This window comes from Gasterosteus aculeatus, chromosome 6 (genome assembly GCF_964276395.1).
Source record: "Gasterosteus aculeatus chromosome 6, fGasAcu3.hap1.1, whole genome shotgun sequence".
In the NCBI taxonomy this organism is placed as follows: domain Eukaryota; kingdom Metazoa; phylum Chordata; class Actinopteri; order Perciformes; family Gasterosteidae; genus Gasterosteus; species Gasterosteus aculeatus.
The window spans coordinates 16,571,989-16,589,100 of NC_135693.1; the positions used below are offsets into that span (position 1 = coordinate 16,571,989).

Sequence of the window (17,112 nt, forward strand, 5' to 3'; positions counted from 1 at the left end):
TTAACCCATTATGTTCTCACGGGGCTCTCTGTGACCTTTAAAGATAATTGGACCAAGCAGTGTAAAGAGGTGATTGAATGAATATTTGTTGTTGATGAGAAGTAATTATTCAAACAGGCCAAATTAAATCAACCAGGCCAAACTAAAGAACACTGAATAACCTGATATTAGCCCTCCTTCCATGGTTTGTGAATGTCAGTGACACAATTTCGTCATGTTTGCAGCTAATTTCAAAGAAAAAAAGCTCTTCACCCGTCAGTGCGTTGCCCCAGTCCCTTTAAGACTTTAAGATTTAATGCTGTGTTGTTTCAGGAGATGGCAGGTAGAAGTGATCTCTGATGTGCTCACCTGAAGACACATTCTAACACACACATGCAGAACATGGGATCTTCAGCAGTAATGGGATCTGAGGTTATTCTGCACTGTGATTGAAGGCAGACTACGTATCTTCCTAAATCTTAAGAAATGTTGGTGTTACAACTTTTCCTGCAGAATTGCATTTGTTTCTAAGTGTCCATTTACACCGGCGTTGAGGAATTCCTGCATTCACCTTGTTCGTTTACTGGTTTATCCTGTGTGTCTCTCAAAGACAGGAATTGGATCTACCGACATGGACATGCATGAGCTCGAGGGGAAACACCGTTCCGACAGCTGGCGACTTGAGTTGGCAACAAATGATTTCCTTTGTGACAAAGTGTGGTAATTTCATTTTGAGCATGGCGAGGTTCCACGACATATACGGTTCCACTCGCTCAGAATAAGTAGAGCAGAATGCTTCATAACTGACTTTGAACTTTCACAAACTACTTTCTCTTATGGTTTAAAAAAAAATCAGAAACATTGGATGCTAATCAGAAAACGGCCATTGAGTGTGTGTTTGTGTGTGTTGGCACAGTATCTGGAAATGACCAGTGATTCATAGATGAGTGGATATATGTCTGATGTGCTTAGGAATGTATGATACATGCTCAATAAACAGTAAGCTCTTGCTCTTATCGATTAACTCTAGGTTGCAGTAAATGATTCTTTATAAAAATGAACTACATACATGACTTGTACCATTTTCATGGCATACACAGAGGACAAAGTTTAGGATACAACCACAAAGCCAAGAATACTGAGTGTGCCAGACTCACATGTTTAAAACATGAAAAGAAGATTCCAGCGGGGAGAATAATCTTTGCAGCATCAATAAAGCGGCCTGGGCCAGAGACTAAATCAATGACAGACTGAAATGTGTTTTAATTGCAACTCTAACCCCTTCTTTCTTAACTATTGGCTCCTTGCAGCGTTGTTGATCCAAAAAGCCTCTCAGACCACAGAGAGAGATTCAGAGAGGCCTCAAACGCAGAGAGCGGATTGCTTTTTGGTACCAAAGCTCAATCCAGAGCTGTCATTAAGGCGCATCCTCTGACTCTGCTTGGCTTAAACAAACTGGACCGCTTTGTGTGCTACCGTGTCTCTCTACGTCTTTATGAAAGTCAATACTAATGTATTTTTCTCAGAGTTTAATAAAGGATGTGTTATAATTGCCAGGATGTTGAGGGTTGGTACACACACATCTCCATTGACCTTTAGGGATTAGGTTTTGCCACAGGGGGGCTTAATCCTTTCAACTGGAGATTTTACAGACAGACATTGATTTTTCTCATTGCAGTCCTACAAGAAGGAGACACACCTGAGAGGATGGTCAGGCTGACCTCTGCAGCAAAGAAAGAGGTCATGTTTGATGGTGTATGTAAATTGTGTGTTTTTTACCTTTTGTTTCTCTTATACGTTATTATCACCAATTTGTTGAAGGTGCATTGTTATGTGTGTGCAGAACATAATCTAAAAATACTTTAAAAGACCACTTAAGCACCTTATTATCAGTTAGTCAAGGACACCTTTTAGACAGTGTGAGTGTCGATTCATCTTACAGCTTGCTAAGTATTATTATCGGCACATGCTTAAAGCATGATCATAATTTTTGTCATGATCTCAAACTCAAACTTTGCTTCAATATGACAAGAAAACAGCAAATATCAGCTATTTTGCAAGGAAATGTGGTATAAATATTGACGCTGCAGGATAAACCCAAATATTTGTAATGTAATAGCTATAGGAATCCTAAATATGGTCAACATAATTGCATTAAATTTACCGTGTAAATCAGAATATGCTGCTTTGGATTTGACTCATCAACTTGTTACGAGTCCAAACCGGTTCTAAGTTACTTAAAGAAGGATGAATGGGAAACAGCTTGAGCATCTGTGTCAGCCCACCCGGCATTCAATGCCACATGACATCAGCTCAGCTCCAAATTAAAAATTCTTGTGGTCACTCGTAAATACCAGTGTAATAACTAACAGGAAACTGCAGTTTAGAATTGTATCTAAGAGAGGAGCGACAAAGGAATCTGGTTGTTCAGAGAGGGAAAGTTTGATTTGTTAAGGATTTTAGAGCAGCTCTGCTTCATGGTTCGCTGAGTATGTGTGCGTGTTTGTGTGCGTGTGTGTTCGTGTGTGTGTGAGAAATGCTGCTGTGCGTCTCTATAATCACTGAGTCATTTATGTAGGTGACGCTTTGGAAAAAACAGTTATTTAAAGCGTCATTAATGACAGACTTTTATGAAATAGGCCGGAGCAGCACCAGCAAGGTCAATGAATCACTCACGGAATGAACCCTAACACACAATAAACACACTGAGAATATCCACCCTATCCTCCACAGTAATCGCTTCTGCATAATTGTGTTCTGTGTAAGCACAAGGCTCCATCCAGCAGCCATGAAAGGTTTTCATTATCCGCGTTCTGGGTGACCCAGAGGCCTGAGTGGGCTGCCACGGGAAACGTATTTTATTGAGTGGACCCTGAAGCAAACTAACCATTTGTTTTTTCACATCATTAAGATAAGATAACATCGGGAGCAATGATTAAGGAACAAAGCGCCTTACCTGTATTGACAGAGAATATATGTTCAGACCAAAAAAAACCACTTGTGACTTTGACTTAATGCCATGTATTGGTGTCAGCAGCTTGATATTTAACATTTATCTGGCGATGTACACTATACGTTAACAAACAAACAGAGAAAATAAAACCGCTATCTTGATACATTTTGCTGTTTTAACCAACATTGGATTTCCAAGAAGCGTCACTTTGTGCTGTAACTCCTGGAGCTTAAAACCCTCCAGTCAGCAGAAGGACAAGAGACAGCAGGTCGTGATCTCTTACTCTATCAAGCGGAAGTGTCGACCACAGCGACCGTTACTCTAAATGCAAATGAGGGCCGCTGCTGGAATGTGCTTATCATAAGTTTTAGGTGACCATACAAGAATCCATTTGTTCCCGAGAGGTGACCCCGGTCCCCGGCTCCCAGATCAGTGATTGTGTTTTCATTGGCTATTTGGTCACACGAGTGCTTCCTCCTCACACCCACAGAGCCATTCATCAACTGTTGATTAGGTGTCTCCTGTATAGAGAAGGTCTTATGCTTCAGTCATCACCTTGCTGCTGATGCAGTTAAAATAAATGAAGTGTTATTCAATTAACTGGTTGCTGGTTGGATTATAGAGGCAGGATCCCTTAAAATCTACATTGGTGCATTTGGCAAGCGCTTTGATAGTATTCAATTTACAATGATAACAGAACATATCCACCTATCTCGAAACAAAACTCCTCCATAGTGTTTCCTTGATTATTTAGATAGACAGATAGATGGACTGAAAAATAGACATAGATGGATAGATTCTTTATTAATCCCACAAACAGATTCTTTGGTTGCTACTGCAGCATAAATACTGTTGAGACTGTTGCCTCTATTTTGCCGAATGCGGAAAAGGGAAGTGCATCATAGCAGTTATGTGTTGGACAATGACATAAGGATCCCTTTACACTAGTCTCTTTTTACATTACCCACTAGGTGTCAGTAGCCTTCTTTCATGCAGCTTTAATGCAGTCTGCTGCATGCTGCAAAGGCAGACAAAAGGTACGCATGGATCCCTTGTATATTCTACCTGCACAGGAAGAAAACAAGCAGGAACTGTTTAGCATGCAAATCCATATATACTAAAGCAGCATGGAGCTGTCTGCTTCGTCCCATTCCATGCATGTCTCCATCATTCACTAAAAAACGTTGCTCGCATCCCCAGCGCTGCGCTTCCACTACATGTAATAGTACACTAACTATTTACGAAGAGCACACACAACATATTGATGGAAATTGACGCTTTCATCGGTGCCCTATTTTCTTTCTCTCAGAGCAGGGGGGGGGGGCGGAGGGAGATGCGGAGGAGGGCGGGGCGGTGCTAAGTGTCCTGCGCTCATCCTCTGCGCTCGCGCCCCCTTCATTCGAACGGAGTCGGGCGGAGAGAGAAGTCCGCGCGCCCGCTAATGACCTCACGGGCAATTTAAGGAGTAAACAGGACGATTTGGGGAAAACGGGACTTCAAACTTGTGGATTTTTTTTTCTCCACCCCGCTCACACTGGATATTTGTCCTTGCTGTATTCATGTTTCTCTCATCGTTAAATTAGCCTCTGTGAGATCTTTATCCTGCAACCTTCTCTTTTTCCCCCGTCAGCTAGCATAAAACCACACCTGGCTCAGGTCTCTAGTATGCAGATATGTTAGCTAAGCTCGTTTGTTTCAGCTCGGTGGTTTAAAGACACGTGAAAACAATGTGATTCATTCTCCATCGGATGAGGTAACCCAGCCGTTGCCATCTCAAACATCTGTGTGGTGTCGAGAAGTTCCTGGATTAACCTTTTTTTTTTTTTTAATCTTCTTTTTCAACATCCTCCAGAAACGTCGGACCCGCTTTTTAAAAAAAAAAAATTTTTTTCGAGTGGGTCCAAAAATGAGCGTCGCTTTAATCGAATCAACTACGTGAGCGGATTCAAAAGCAAAACACGCGTCTTTCTCCGCGGGGAGCCGAACACTCTTTAACACGGCGCCGGTGTTTGCCCTGAAAAGCAAAGATGGAAAGCGAGGTTTTCACCCCTCTGCTGGAGCAGTTCATGCTCACGCCTCTGGTGTGCTGGGTACGTCTCTCCCCGTGGAACCACTGCGACGTGTGCTAAGCCCACTAATCGAACCCCCACTCACCTGCCATGGGTGTGTGTGTGTGTGTGTGTGTGGTTGATCTCAACGCCCCTTTTCTCTTGTTCCCATTCATCCCCAGGTGAAGACAGCCGGCCAGGCCTCCTTGACCGATGGCTCCCCACTATCGGAATACATTGAATTAGTGGATGGGATTTACCTGAACGAGATCATGCTGGAGATGTAAGTAATCTGACCCTCGCTCAGACGTGTTGCACACCCAGGATTGTTCGTACGACAGCGCGCAGGCCTTTGCTCGGGATTTCAAACCCATTACGGTGATGCACGTATACGTAACGTGTTTTTGCCCTTTATGGTGTGGACGAGACACAACAAATGATCCCCTGGGGGGCTTTTAGTGTGGTCATCCCCACATGACCCGATGACGCTTTTCTTCACTAGCTCCAGCCTCTTTTAAATTGTGTGCTGGAGTGAATGTAGGCTACGCACAAAGGGGACCTTGTATCGGGGCCAGTCGTGGGTCACACCTCCAGAAACGGCCGCAGACTGTTATCTGCAGGGTCCCCTGGGAGCTGCTGCTGAATTTGCATCCGAGCTGCGGGGAGGCGGGCGAGCGGCTCCACGACTTTTCGGTCGGCGGGAGGCCCGTCGTCTGCAGCTGACTCGTCGCCACTGGAAGCCCCAGAAGCTCCCGTTTCCCCGCTGGGAGATTAGATTAAAACACTAGAAATAGCAGTGGTAAGCGGACAAACACTGGGAGCGGGATCTGAATGCAGATCCTTCAGTAATGCGTGTTTCTGTGAACTCTTTTTAAGATGTGCTGGGAAAGACGAGGCATTCGATGTCTGCCTGAATCCGCCTGTATTTCCAGTCGCCTCCCAACGTGCAGCAGACTGCTTTCCATTCCTTTTGTCTGGCTTAGAGCTCCAGACTTCCCGCTTGCCGGGGACATTTTTTTTTTTTTTTTGTGTCATATTTTCCGCTAATGCCCCAGTCCACACCGTCAGCATTTACTCCTCCTGTCGGCCTGATCCCAGTGGAGTTTATTTCCACCTCCCAGACGAGATTATAACAAGTTGCAGTTTCCTAAGCCAACCTCGCGTGTCACCCGTATTACCAGGCAGAGTCGTCTCTAGGAGGGGGACGCTTGTCTTCTGCGCAAGACGGCCGTCCCCTTGCAGTATTTCTCCATGTGCACAGCTCTTCCTCGGTGTGTTCGGAGGGAATTGTCTTCCCGAAGGGTTAAGCTGCAGCTGTGTGGCATGAGGAGCTGAACGGCCGCTTCCTGTCCTCTGATTTGCTTTCCTCCTCCTGCTGCTCTGTCCTCAACCTCCTCCTACCATCGCCCCACGGAGCCGTCCACCTAGTCGCTCTGTCCCGTGCGTGTTTGTCCTTCCCCAGGCCGTGTCCCGTTGAATCAGAGAGGGGGGTAAGGAGGCCATCGCAGGGCCCCTCTCCTCTTTCACGCTCACACACCCAAAAACGATCAACAAGTCATCAGTATTTTTAGGGCCTTTTTCCCCCCCATTGGGACACGAGGTAGTGGAAAGAACAGGAAGGAAGTGAGGGGGGGGGTCCGAAAAACGATTCTCACCAAAAATGGTTGAAAACCTTTCAACATGGCAGCAAAAATACGAGATGAGAGAGCCAAATAGCTGGAGTCGAGCCGCGGTTTGAACTGCTCACATCTACACATCGAGCCGCTTTGCAACAGGCACCGGGTAGGATTTCTGTCTGCAAATAAGTGGAATGAATTGGATGGGAACTTTGTGGCGTGCGTGCGTGCGTGCGTGTGTGTGTGTGTGTGTTTGTGCTCCCTTACAAAACAGTTGAGCTGAGCTGTGACTGGCTTAGGGTCGGCTGACAGGATGTCGGGGATCGCCAGTCACAGCCAGCTCTGTTTATATTTGTGTGTGTGTGTGGCTCCTCTGTGTCCGCGTGGGCGTCTGTGTATCTGTGTGTGTGTTTTTTTCCTTCCATGCAATTTGTTTTGGACTGAGGCAGCTGTTGGTAGTCGTCTGGCCCAGCCGGCCTCCCACACAAAAGGCCTACAGTGTAGGTCAGACTGCTTCTTCTTTACCAGCCCCACGTGGTCACGTCCAGTAAGCAGAGCGCGCTCAAGTACACTGCACGGTGAGCTAAAATATGTATGCACGTAAACCACAATTACAGGCTTTTAGATGACTGCGTCCCCCAAAGTCATGCGTCTCCTATCTATTTTTAAGCTCAGTATTGTGGATGCACAGAAGTCATTGGGATCTTTGTTTATTATGACAGGATCTGTCTTTACTTAAACATTGTTAATTTCTTCATTTTGTCAAAGGCACTCGAAGAATAAACTCATGGATACAAATACTCTCAGACTAGAAATCATGCGCCCATGAGTTGATGATAAATCTCAAGTTCAAGCCTTTTTGAATGCGTCAACTGATATCAATGTCTCTGCAGGATTTAATTCTGTATCAAGAGAGAAATGTAGTTAAAATAGGCCTCGGGTTTGTCCCCATCCGTGATTGTGTGTTTAGAAATGCCTCCTCCCCCCCATCCTCCCTCTCTTACACTGTAACTCTCATTAAAAAGAGCTGCACCGCAGGAAAGTTTTCCAGCGTCTCTGAGGGACTGTAGGCGATGATTAACGGGGATTGTATCCATTCCAGTTCTCTGGCTGCGACCAACAAGTTCTCTCACTCATTCCCTTTTTTTACTCTCCCCACTCTCCCTCTGACAGCTTGAGAGACTTCTGTTGGCATTGATCAATTCCTCCCAAAAAGGCGCCGCTGTTACCACTACTCCAGTCAGTAGGGTTTACAGCGTTTAGATTTGGCACTACTATAGAAACAGAATGTTCTCTGCTGCAAAGAAACGCACAACTGCTCCACTGTAAGCAGAGGATTCTTCATCCAATGTTCCCCTAAAATAATCTGCTTCTCTTTGTGGCACAAATGAGCAGAAAGTTTATTTTTACTCCCGGTGATGTCAGCTGTCGCGGCGGCGTTGCCGCGTCGACGTCTCCGCGCGGCTCTTAGTGCCGACGCGGCAGACCGGTCGGCAGCAGTTGTCGTCGAAACAGCATGGGACGCAGCGCGGAGCGGGAAGAGGAGGGACCCCGGGATTATTTTACCGGTTCGCTGACACCCAGATGGCACCACGCCCCCCCCCCCCCCCCCCCCCCCCCCCCTCTCCGGCCCCCACCGCCTCCAACCCTCCCGGCATGTGACTGACATTACCTAGCCAATTAGATCTCCTCCTCCGTGCTGTCAAAACCAATTAGTTTTCCCGCTCGGCGAGAGGGGGGGGCCCCCCATTAAAGTTTTGTCACAGGGACAACTGTCCCGTTTGATTCTCTGTTTTCCTGCCAGTCCCGCGGACCCTGGCCCGCTCGGTGCACCAGACAGTCGCTTCCTCTGCGGGCTGCCGGGACGGAGCGATACGGCTGAGATCGACACACCCTGAAAAAAAAGGGGGCGTGTGATTTGATTCAATTTAATCTTATTTTCATAGCCCAATACACCAAATTTGCCCCAGAGGGCTTTGCGATCCATATGACCCCGGCATCGGATCAGGACGAACTCCAAAAGTACAACACAGTCAATCCATGTGACCGGTCGGATGTGTACGTCGGTTGTATGAGCGGAAGTACAGAAAGTCCTAGTTGACTCCTATGCAACATTTGTCATGTTCTTCTTTTTTTTAAATCCTGGAAATCGTCGCGCATGCTGCACAGGTTCATTTCTCTTTGTTCCTGCAGATCCGTGCATGTCTGTAAATCTGTCTGAGCGGCTGCACACATGGGAGCTAGAGCGTATAAATAAATAAATAAAGAGATGGCGTTGCTCTTTTAGTGTTTTTTTTTTTTCTGCTTATGAGTGTGCTTTCTAGTGGTAACGACAAAGAAGCAAACCCATGAGTCAGGGAATATGAATCGCCTAATGCTTGATTCAAGGCCACGTTGTGGTAATTTCTCTCTGTAGTCTCATATTCACAGGATGTCCTCACTGCGCCTGTCATCACTTCATATTCGTGACAGAATCGGCTTTTCGACACGTCGTGCATATTAAGACCTTCGGCCAATGGGCTGTGTAGAGGCGCCCTGGTGTGCAGGGTGAGTTTTTGGTTGCGGACCATCAGACGAATCACTGGATTCTCTGGTTATTGTTGAACTAACTCATGGAGGCCGCGTCATGCCTCTGCTCTTTGCGGCTTTGTTGCTCTGTTTGAGTATTTGTAAGGCTACCAAACATCTGGCCACATGCAGGCCAAGTTCACTTTTTGTTGCTTTCCAAAAAGCATGCAGCCGCTCACCTTGAATAAAACCTCCGTCTAGGTATTTCCCCCCCCAAATGGTTGGATCAAAGCACTTCTTTTTCTTTGCATCTCCTTGATCTCTTTGCCTTCGCCGTCTGATTCATCTCCCTCTCTCTGACCTCACTCGCTTCTTCATGCCTCAACACCCGCTCCCACTTTCTCCCCCCCTCCCTCCCGCACAACTCACTTTCTTCGTCTCCCCCCACCCCCCTCTTCTTCCGCTTGTTTTCTTTGAGCAGCCCGTAGAAGCCCTTTTGTTGCGTTCCCCGACTTGACCTCCTGGAGACGTATTCGGGATTCCTCTGCGTCGGTGCCGCGTTGTGAGATTCTCGCCGGCCACTCGTCAAAGTGCAGAATCGCGCATGGATCTGTCATCTGTCGTAATCGCGCCCCCCCCCCCCCCCCGTCTCCACTGCGTCGAGGAGGATGTACATCAAGTCGGGCAGGAAGCGGCAGCTGTGACCTTGAGAGGACGGAACTGTTTAACAAGGCTGTGAGCCGAGGACGCGTTGGAACCCCACGCGGACCCTTTGGGCGGGTTTAGGCGAAGGTTTCTCAGCCCTAGCAATTCAAAGTTGAACATGACATTTAAATAATGCATTCTCAGCTTTATTTGGGGTTTCTGTGCTTAAGCTATTCCCCTTAAAAAAAAAAGAAGAAAATGCTACAATCCAAATTTAATTAAGCTGTTGCTGCTGTTTGCGGTCAATACAAACAAACAAACACTTCTCCCATCTGCTTCATATTACAAGCCCCTCAGTAGCTCAGGGGGCCTAAACCATTTTGCTCCCTGGAAGACCTTTTTTTTTTGCTGCAAAGCATCTGCAGGAAGTGTTGAGTTGTTCATTAACAGCAGCTTCACATTGAGAGTTACCGGCACGGTTGAATGAATCCGTGACCAAGTACAGCACTTCTGTAAAGAAAGAAAAAAGGAAGTCCGTACATCGGAGAGGTGAGTGTCGCGTGACCTTGTTATCACCGTCCGGGAATTGTTTGGTTTAGTGAGTCATCCATTAAGTGGATCGTTTGAGACATTTTCACACATGTCAGTGTTTTATAGTCGTAGGTGCTCGTAGTCCAGCACGAAGAAAAGCATCAGATCTTTTATGCAGTTGGGCAGCAGCGCGTTTGGCTTTCGGTCCCTCTGGAGACAACGGCACGGCCGAGGAATGGGAAGAGGCCCTCTGGAAACACAAAGACAGGAGAGAAACCAGTTCATGAAAAGCCAGAACAAGGAAGTGTAGGGGGGGGGGGGGGGGGGGCGCATACCAATGGTCAGATCCTCACTGGGTTTTTTATTTGTTCACACGCTGCTGTTCTCACGAGGGGCACAGTGAGGGATGACTGGATGGGATGCAGGGATGCAACATCAGGGTGACTCTGCGTTATAGGCGGGTGTATAATAAGGGCAGCCAGTGCTCTAATATAGTCCGGTAACAAGATTTACATTTGAACTAGATTAGGGCTGCATTCCAATTATTGGAGTTGTCATCTTGCTATGATTTTGATCTGGATAATTGAGCGAACTGTCGGTTCTGTGCGGTGTTTGGGCACACTGGTTAAAATGTTGTCATTTGGATATTTCATGTCCCAGTTTGTCCAGAGTGGGTGACCGCCCATGTTGCTCTCAGACAAATTTACATTTTCATATGTGGATGTTTGCAGAAACGGATCCACAGAATTACCCTGAGCTGAACCGCTAACATTAGCATGGCTGCTAATAACCGCCTACCCCACAGCTTCCTCTTTCTGTTGCTGTTGTGTGTGTGTGTGTGTGTGTGTGTGGCTGCGTGTCCCTGCTATGTTTGTACAGTGCAGCTCATAAGCTCTATCCCCAACACGTGGCCAAATGAAGCCCACATTCTTCTTTTTTTTGTGGGTGTGCATTTAGCCACATTGTGTGTGCGTGTGTGTGTGTGTGTGTGTGTGTGTGTGTGTGTGTGCCTGGCTGCCCATGCTGACAGTAATGCAGCCTGTCATATATAGGTTAACACTACTCTCTAACCAACCCAGCCAATCTGAGCCGGGAGAAGAGCGCAGAAAGCTCTGTGGCCCTGGGCTTCGCATTAGGTCTCGGCGCCCATCGACGGTACCGCCGGACGGGCCCATGGAGCGGCCGTCTGGCTGCCCGGCTCGCGGGTCCTCTGCCTCGCTGGCCGGTCAGTTGGCTTTCTGCCCGCCTAATGCATTTGTCCATTTAAAGCCTCAGGTGTGCTCCAGGAGCTGGGAGGGAGGCAATAAGGACGACATTTGACCTCCGGTACCGTACAAGTCCCCTTGTTAATGCGCTTGCTGATCCAGAGGGAGGGGGGGGGGGCGGCCTGGCACGTGCTCTCAGTGTGCGGCACCAGAGCCCGACGAACGAGGGACGTACTTTGTGTGTTAGTCACGGTTCTGTGGACTGGGGGTGAAGGAATGTACGACCGGGCAACTCTTTCTATGGGTTTTTTTTTTCTCCCTTTTTTTTTTTTTTTTTTCAATCTATTTATCTCTGTGACACACACACACACACCTCATTCCCCACATCACCCTCCTCGCCCTGACAGGATTACAACCTCCTATGCTTTTTAATTAACGGGTTAAATAGACCCCCTACTACGGACCTCGAAAAAGGGGCTGAGTGTCTGTGGAAGCGAGGGAGGGGGGGGGGTGGGGAGGTCACATGACTGTTCATCTAGCCCAGTATTAGAAAGAGCCCTGTGTCCTTCTGATTAGTGTGTGTGTGTGGGTGTGTGCGAAGGCTGATGAAAAGAGTAATTAACACTGCCACACTGCTACGCTTTCAAATGGTCTTTTTGTCATCAACATTTACATTTTTCTTTTTTTAATGATTAATGAGGCCTTTTAGGATATTTATATTTGTGATCATAACACAGGATTTTGTGGTTTGATATGAAATCTGTTTCATCAGTCTCCATATAAGCAGAGAAGCAGCCTGGTAAAGTGTTTGTGAAGACGTCCCCCGTGACTGCGAGCTTTCACCGAGCTGAGCGGCCTTGAGGAAGATGACGAATTCTTCACCTTTTGACCTCTTCTCTCAAACAGAACGAGACAGAAGGAAAAAAAAAAAAAAGAATCCTGATTTATATTCCGTCTTAATGTTTTTTTGAGGATGAAGCTATTTTGGGCCGCACAGTCGTGTTAGATGGAGCGCAGATGCAGACCGGCACACATATGCATGACTACTCATGTGCTACACACTGCATGCATGCATACATCCACAAGCAGCCAGGGCTCTCCTCCCCCCTGCTTGGAGCATGTTGACACTCATATATGGGTCACGGGATCCATGCTTTGATATCACATGTCATGAGAAGGAGAGCCACTCTTTAGTACTGGTGGTGGAAGGCTACACAAGAATCAAGTATACCAGAAGTGTTGTTTTCGCAGACAATCCCAAGGCAAATGCATTATGAATTAACTGAAGGGTTGTTTTTTTCTTTTTTTTATGGAGGCGGGTGAGATTTTACTACGGTTTCCTCTTGGGCTTGTTGCACGGTAGTCAAAGCATGCTTTGGACATCTTGATGAGTCGGTAGCATTTATTCCCCTGAAACTGTACACACACTGCACTGTTAAGTGCTCCGTGGTGATGGATCGCATTTGGCTTTGAATTAAGCAGGATGCTTGTGCCTCACACACGTATTTGAAGCATGCACAGTATGTATGTAAGTATGAGGTGTCTTTCAAAGTGTCTCTGCCACTTGAAACAGGAATTTCCCTCAGGGGCTCAGTAGTTATCACATTGAGAGCACCGGCTGGCATAGTATTGGTCTGTGTAACGTTTAACTTGCAAGCATGCAAAAACTGCCATTTCACCTACCTTTGAACTATATTATTCATTATTCAGATGTAAGCAGTTAAAAATCCCTGACAGGCTGCTTTTCAAAGTAAATGATAACTGCATGGATTGCTGACCAGCACTGACCATGGAAACCCACCTCTCTGCATCAATTAGCTCCACCGGTTTAATGGTGTGGTATTTTAACGTTTATTTCCACAAACATGCAGGCCGTAGTGTAGATTGTTGGACGACAGCAGCCGGCGAGGTGCGTTTGTGGAATGTTTATGAGGCTCACTAAAACATGTTGACACCCGCGATAACCTTAGGTGTCGTGCATGCTCCTTTTTTAAATGTCCCTTGAGCAGCACGCCGTTAGATAACGACACGGGCTCTGTATCCTGCAAGAATCCTGCAGAATTAGAGAAATACCTGCTCCCTTTAACTTGCTGATGGAAAACCGGAAACAACACCGTCTGAAACGTTGGAGCCTCCGGCTTTAAGGGGCGGCAGACACATGCGAGCACAGCCGGTCTTTGAATGCGTCTGTGCTTTCTTTAACGTTGGCTACTCAGCCTAGTCGGACAAGGGTCTAATGTCTCTGTGCCGATAAGGATTTCAGCCAAACACACGCATGCAACGAAGCACTCAATTCAAATTGTTTCTGTTCGTCTTTAATCTTTGCTACAAACTGAGTTTAAACATCTGTTTAACATTCTCTTACAGAAATCCTAAGGCCACTGTGCAGAGGACCAACAAGAAGGTGAACAATGACCCGACACTGCGCATCCAGAACCTCTCTATTCTCATCAGGCAGGTTAAAGGCTACTACCAGGTAGGATTGCCCTCCGCTCGTCCTTCTGCTTTAACAGGAGTCACGTTGAGATGAAGGTTGCGTGATCCGGTCTGAGGCCGACCCCAGAGTGGAGCCGTTACAGTTTCACTTGTGCTTGAACGCTGGTGTTCTGCTTTCAAGCGGTTACAGTAAAAACAAAAATGCACTCTGACAACACTGTCTTGACTCACATGCACACAATTAAATGTGGCCGCACAATACAAACGGAGATATATATTTGCACATGTGACTGTGTGTGATGTGGTGTTGTGACCCCCCCCCCACACACACCTTTTCCCGTCATCCAGATGCCAGAGACGACCCAGTAAATACACAGAGACCTCAGGAATGTGAACCGCATGAAGCCACTGAACAGCCTCTCCTGCGCACTGTGATACATCCGTTTTTTTTGCGTTTTTTTATTTTCAAACAATGATGCAGCGAATTCCCACTCTGACGATGACCGGATGGATCCGCTTCATTTTGTCTCAGAGAAAAGACGTCCCACAGCATCGCCTTAATGACGTAGAAGCTTTATTCAGAGAGATGGGAACACAGAGAAGTCTTGTCTCATCTTCCTCCTGTGTTCACCGCTCAGCACAGCCGGTTAACTCCGTCCACCGCGGTTAATCTGAACATTTACCAAAAGGGCATGATTTAGACTTCTTCCTGCTCCTCTTCTTTAAAGAAGAGGAGCAGGATGTGAGGAGGAGTTCGAGATGAAGGAAAGATGAGCCCCTTGATAACGACATAACAGAGCGAGCCCCACACAGAAGAAGGGAAATGTCTGTAGACACACACGTCCTGGTCTTTTAACCACATGGTCCGTCTTTGAGTCCACTCTTATCGGAGGCTAGATGCCAAATAGTTGATGTAATGTTGGATAGAATCCATTTCAATCTCTATGACTGAGACTGTTCACATATAAAAACAAATCTAGATTTAATGTATGAATTCTGACTGACATGGGATCCTGAAACGTCCAACTGAGCCCTAAGAATCCTGGGTAATGACTAAACCCAAAGCCTGTCTAGGCTTCATAGCACATGATGCTAGTTTTCTGTGCATTGTGCACATTTCGGTTCTTAACTGTTAGTAAATCTGATGGTGAAACCTGTGAGTTTAGCGAATTGAAACGATCCAGAGATGGGATTTCGGAAACCTTCTGCAGCCGCGTGCGTGTCCACTGTGTTTGTGATGAGCAGGAATCGAGCGCGACCCAGAATGCCGTTGGGACAGTGAGTTTAGAGATGTTTGAGTCCAACCAGTCACAGGGATTTCCCAAATCTCAGACCCGTATCCTCAGGGGCTGTGAGGACTTACTTAACACATAATTAGTATTATTTAGTAGCAAATGCTGCTGAATGTAACCAGATTCATTTTATTTAAATGACTTGAGTTTACATTTTTGGTCTGAAGTTAACTTCAATTGAGCCCCAGAAGTCAAGTGAAGAGTCTTACTGGTGGATAATTGCTTTGTTAGATCTAATTCTCCGTGGTCCTAAACACCCTGTTAATCACTCGCCATCTGATTTAAACAATCAGCCCATTGTGTGGACTTTGTTGTTGTAAGCCTACAAAAGCCCCGCTGGGCCGTTGTGTTATTATCCGTCTGTGTCGATAAGTAGTGACCAGCAGAGCCGGTGCATGAAGAAGAACGAGAAGCGTTAAAGAAGGAAACCAGGAGCGTCTTTGCGACCCAGTTAGCGGCGTGCCTTTGTTTTTCATCCTGAATCCAGCATTTTACTACAATAGCGCCCATCTTGTCTGTCAAACGGAAAACATTTCTAAAAATTTAAATCGAAATGTGAAAAAACAGTGCAAAATCTTTCTTTTTAGTTTAATGTTTTTATTCCCTTTTGAAGCTGGATATCTGTTGATCACTCAAAAAGTACCAAATACATCGACGTAAATGCGACGAATGATCATTTATTAAATTGAAGGTAACGGGGCAGAGCGCGTTCCTCCGCGGCGTTTGGATAATCTTCACTCATTGTGGCTTTGTTGACCTCCTGGTCAGACTATTGTTCAGCCACTTGTGTCTGGGGACTCACGTAGACCACCGACCGGCTAAATGCTCCCCACACAGACGTCTTCTGCCCCCTTTACGGCCTTTCAGGGATCTTTAACGACCCACAGGGTTGATGTTTGTACCGTCAGCGTGACGAAAGCCAGACCGCATCAAAATGTGCTTCTTAGAAAAGGAATTAGTTGCTTGTTTACACAGGGATGTCGGTGCTGAATAGTTCAGCTTGTGTGACATAACAAGCCAGGAGACCCTCTCGACGGTTTTCTCCTGGAATTTTCTTTCATGCGGCTCCCTTTCATCTCCCTCTCGCTTGGTTCCACGAGCAGTGAAACGAGACGAGTTGTTCTTATTTTACTGCCGCGATCATTGCTGCAGCTAATCAACTAAAAGTGTCGAGTGGGTGGTCAGGGTGAACCTACTCGGAGTAGAGAGACTCACTCAGATGGGTGACGCTCAGAAGATGCAACTAACACTGAGGAAGGAACCAAGTGTGAGAGACGAGGACGGCCTGTTCACTGAATGGACAGACCTGGGAGGAGTATGAAGCAGACTCTGACATTTTTGGTTACACAAGATGGAAATGCTCAAGTATCCGTAAAGATCTTACTGCTTCAGAATCGAGAGGAGCCGGTTCCCATGAGGAGGGGAATGCTCTTTTGATATATTCTTTTCCTGCCGTTCGTGGACGCAGACTGAACCATTCAGGTCCTATCGGCTAATGTACCTAGCAGGTTCTCGATTTATCGTCCATCTCAGCACTTCGGAGGAGGACGTGGCGCGAGCGGAAGCCTTGTATGGTCGGTTGCTTCCTGTGACTTGAGATCCTTTTTAATTAGTTTTTCCCAGGATGGGTCTGAAACCGCTCTAGATGAGGATATCGCCGTATGTCAACAGAGCAAATGGTCGATGTGTTGTTTACATTTTATTCACGGAGCCTAATGGGACCTAAACGTAGCGGGGGCTGAATTCACTCACATATAGTCGACACCGTCTAACTGGAAGCCAGCGGGGAAGTGGCGTTCATAGACATCTCTTTTATAAAAGCTCTATATTTCATTTAGTGTCTGGCAGGTCAGCCAGGGCTCCCAATTCAATAATGTCTCCCCCTCTTCCTTCCCTCCC

The 17,112-nt window shown here is 46.6% G+C and overlaps 1 protein-coding gene across 10 annotated transcripts in view; it reads left to right on the forward strand.

Moving 5' to 3' along the window:
- Positions 1–4,320: 4,320 nt before the first annotated feature.
- ccdc88ab (coiled-coil and HOOK domain protein 88ab) overlaps positions 4,321–17,112 on the forward strand; it is a 49,719-nt gene continuing 36,927 nt past the window's right edge. For all 10 annotated transcript variants that reach the window (XR_013467958.1, XR_013467960.1, XR_013467959.1 and 7 more), the window contains exons 1-3: positions 4,321–5,022; positions 5,163–5,263; positions 13,853–13,961. Coding sequence is in view for 4 of the 10 variants with exons in the window: in XM_078104760.1 (XP_077960886.1) it covers positions 4,960–5,022; positions 5,163–5,263; positions 13,853–13,961 (273 nt within the window). In the remaining 6 variants the exon portion in view is untranslated. The remainder of the gene's footprint in view (positions 5,023–5,162; positions 5,264–13,852; positions 13,962–17,112) is intronic.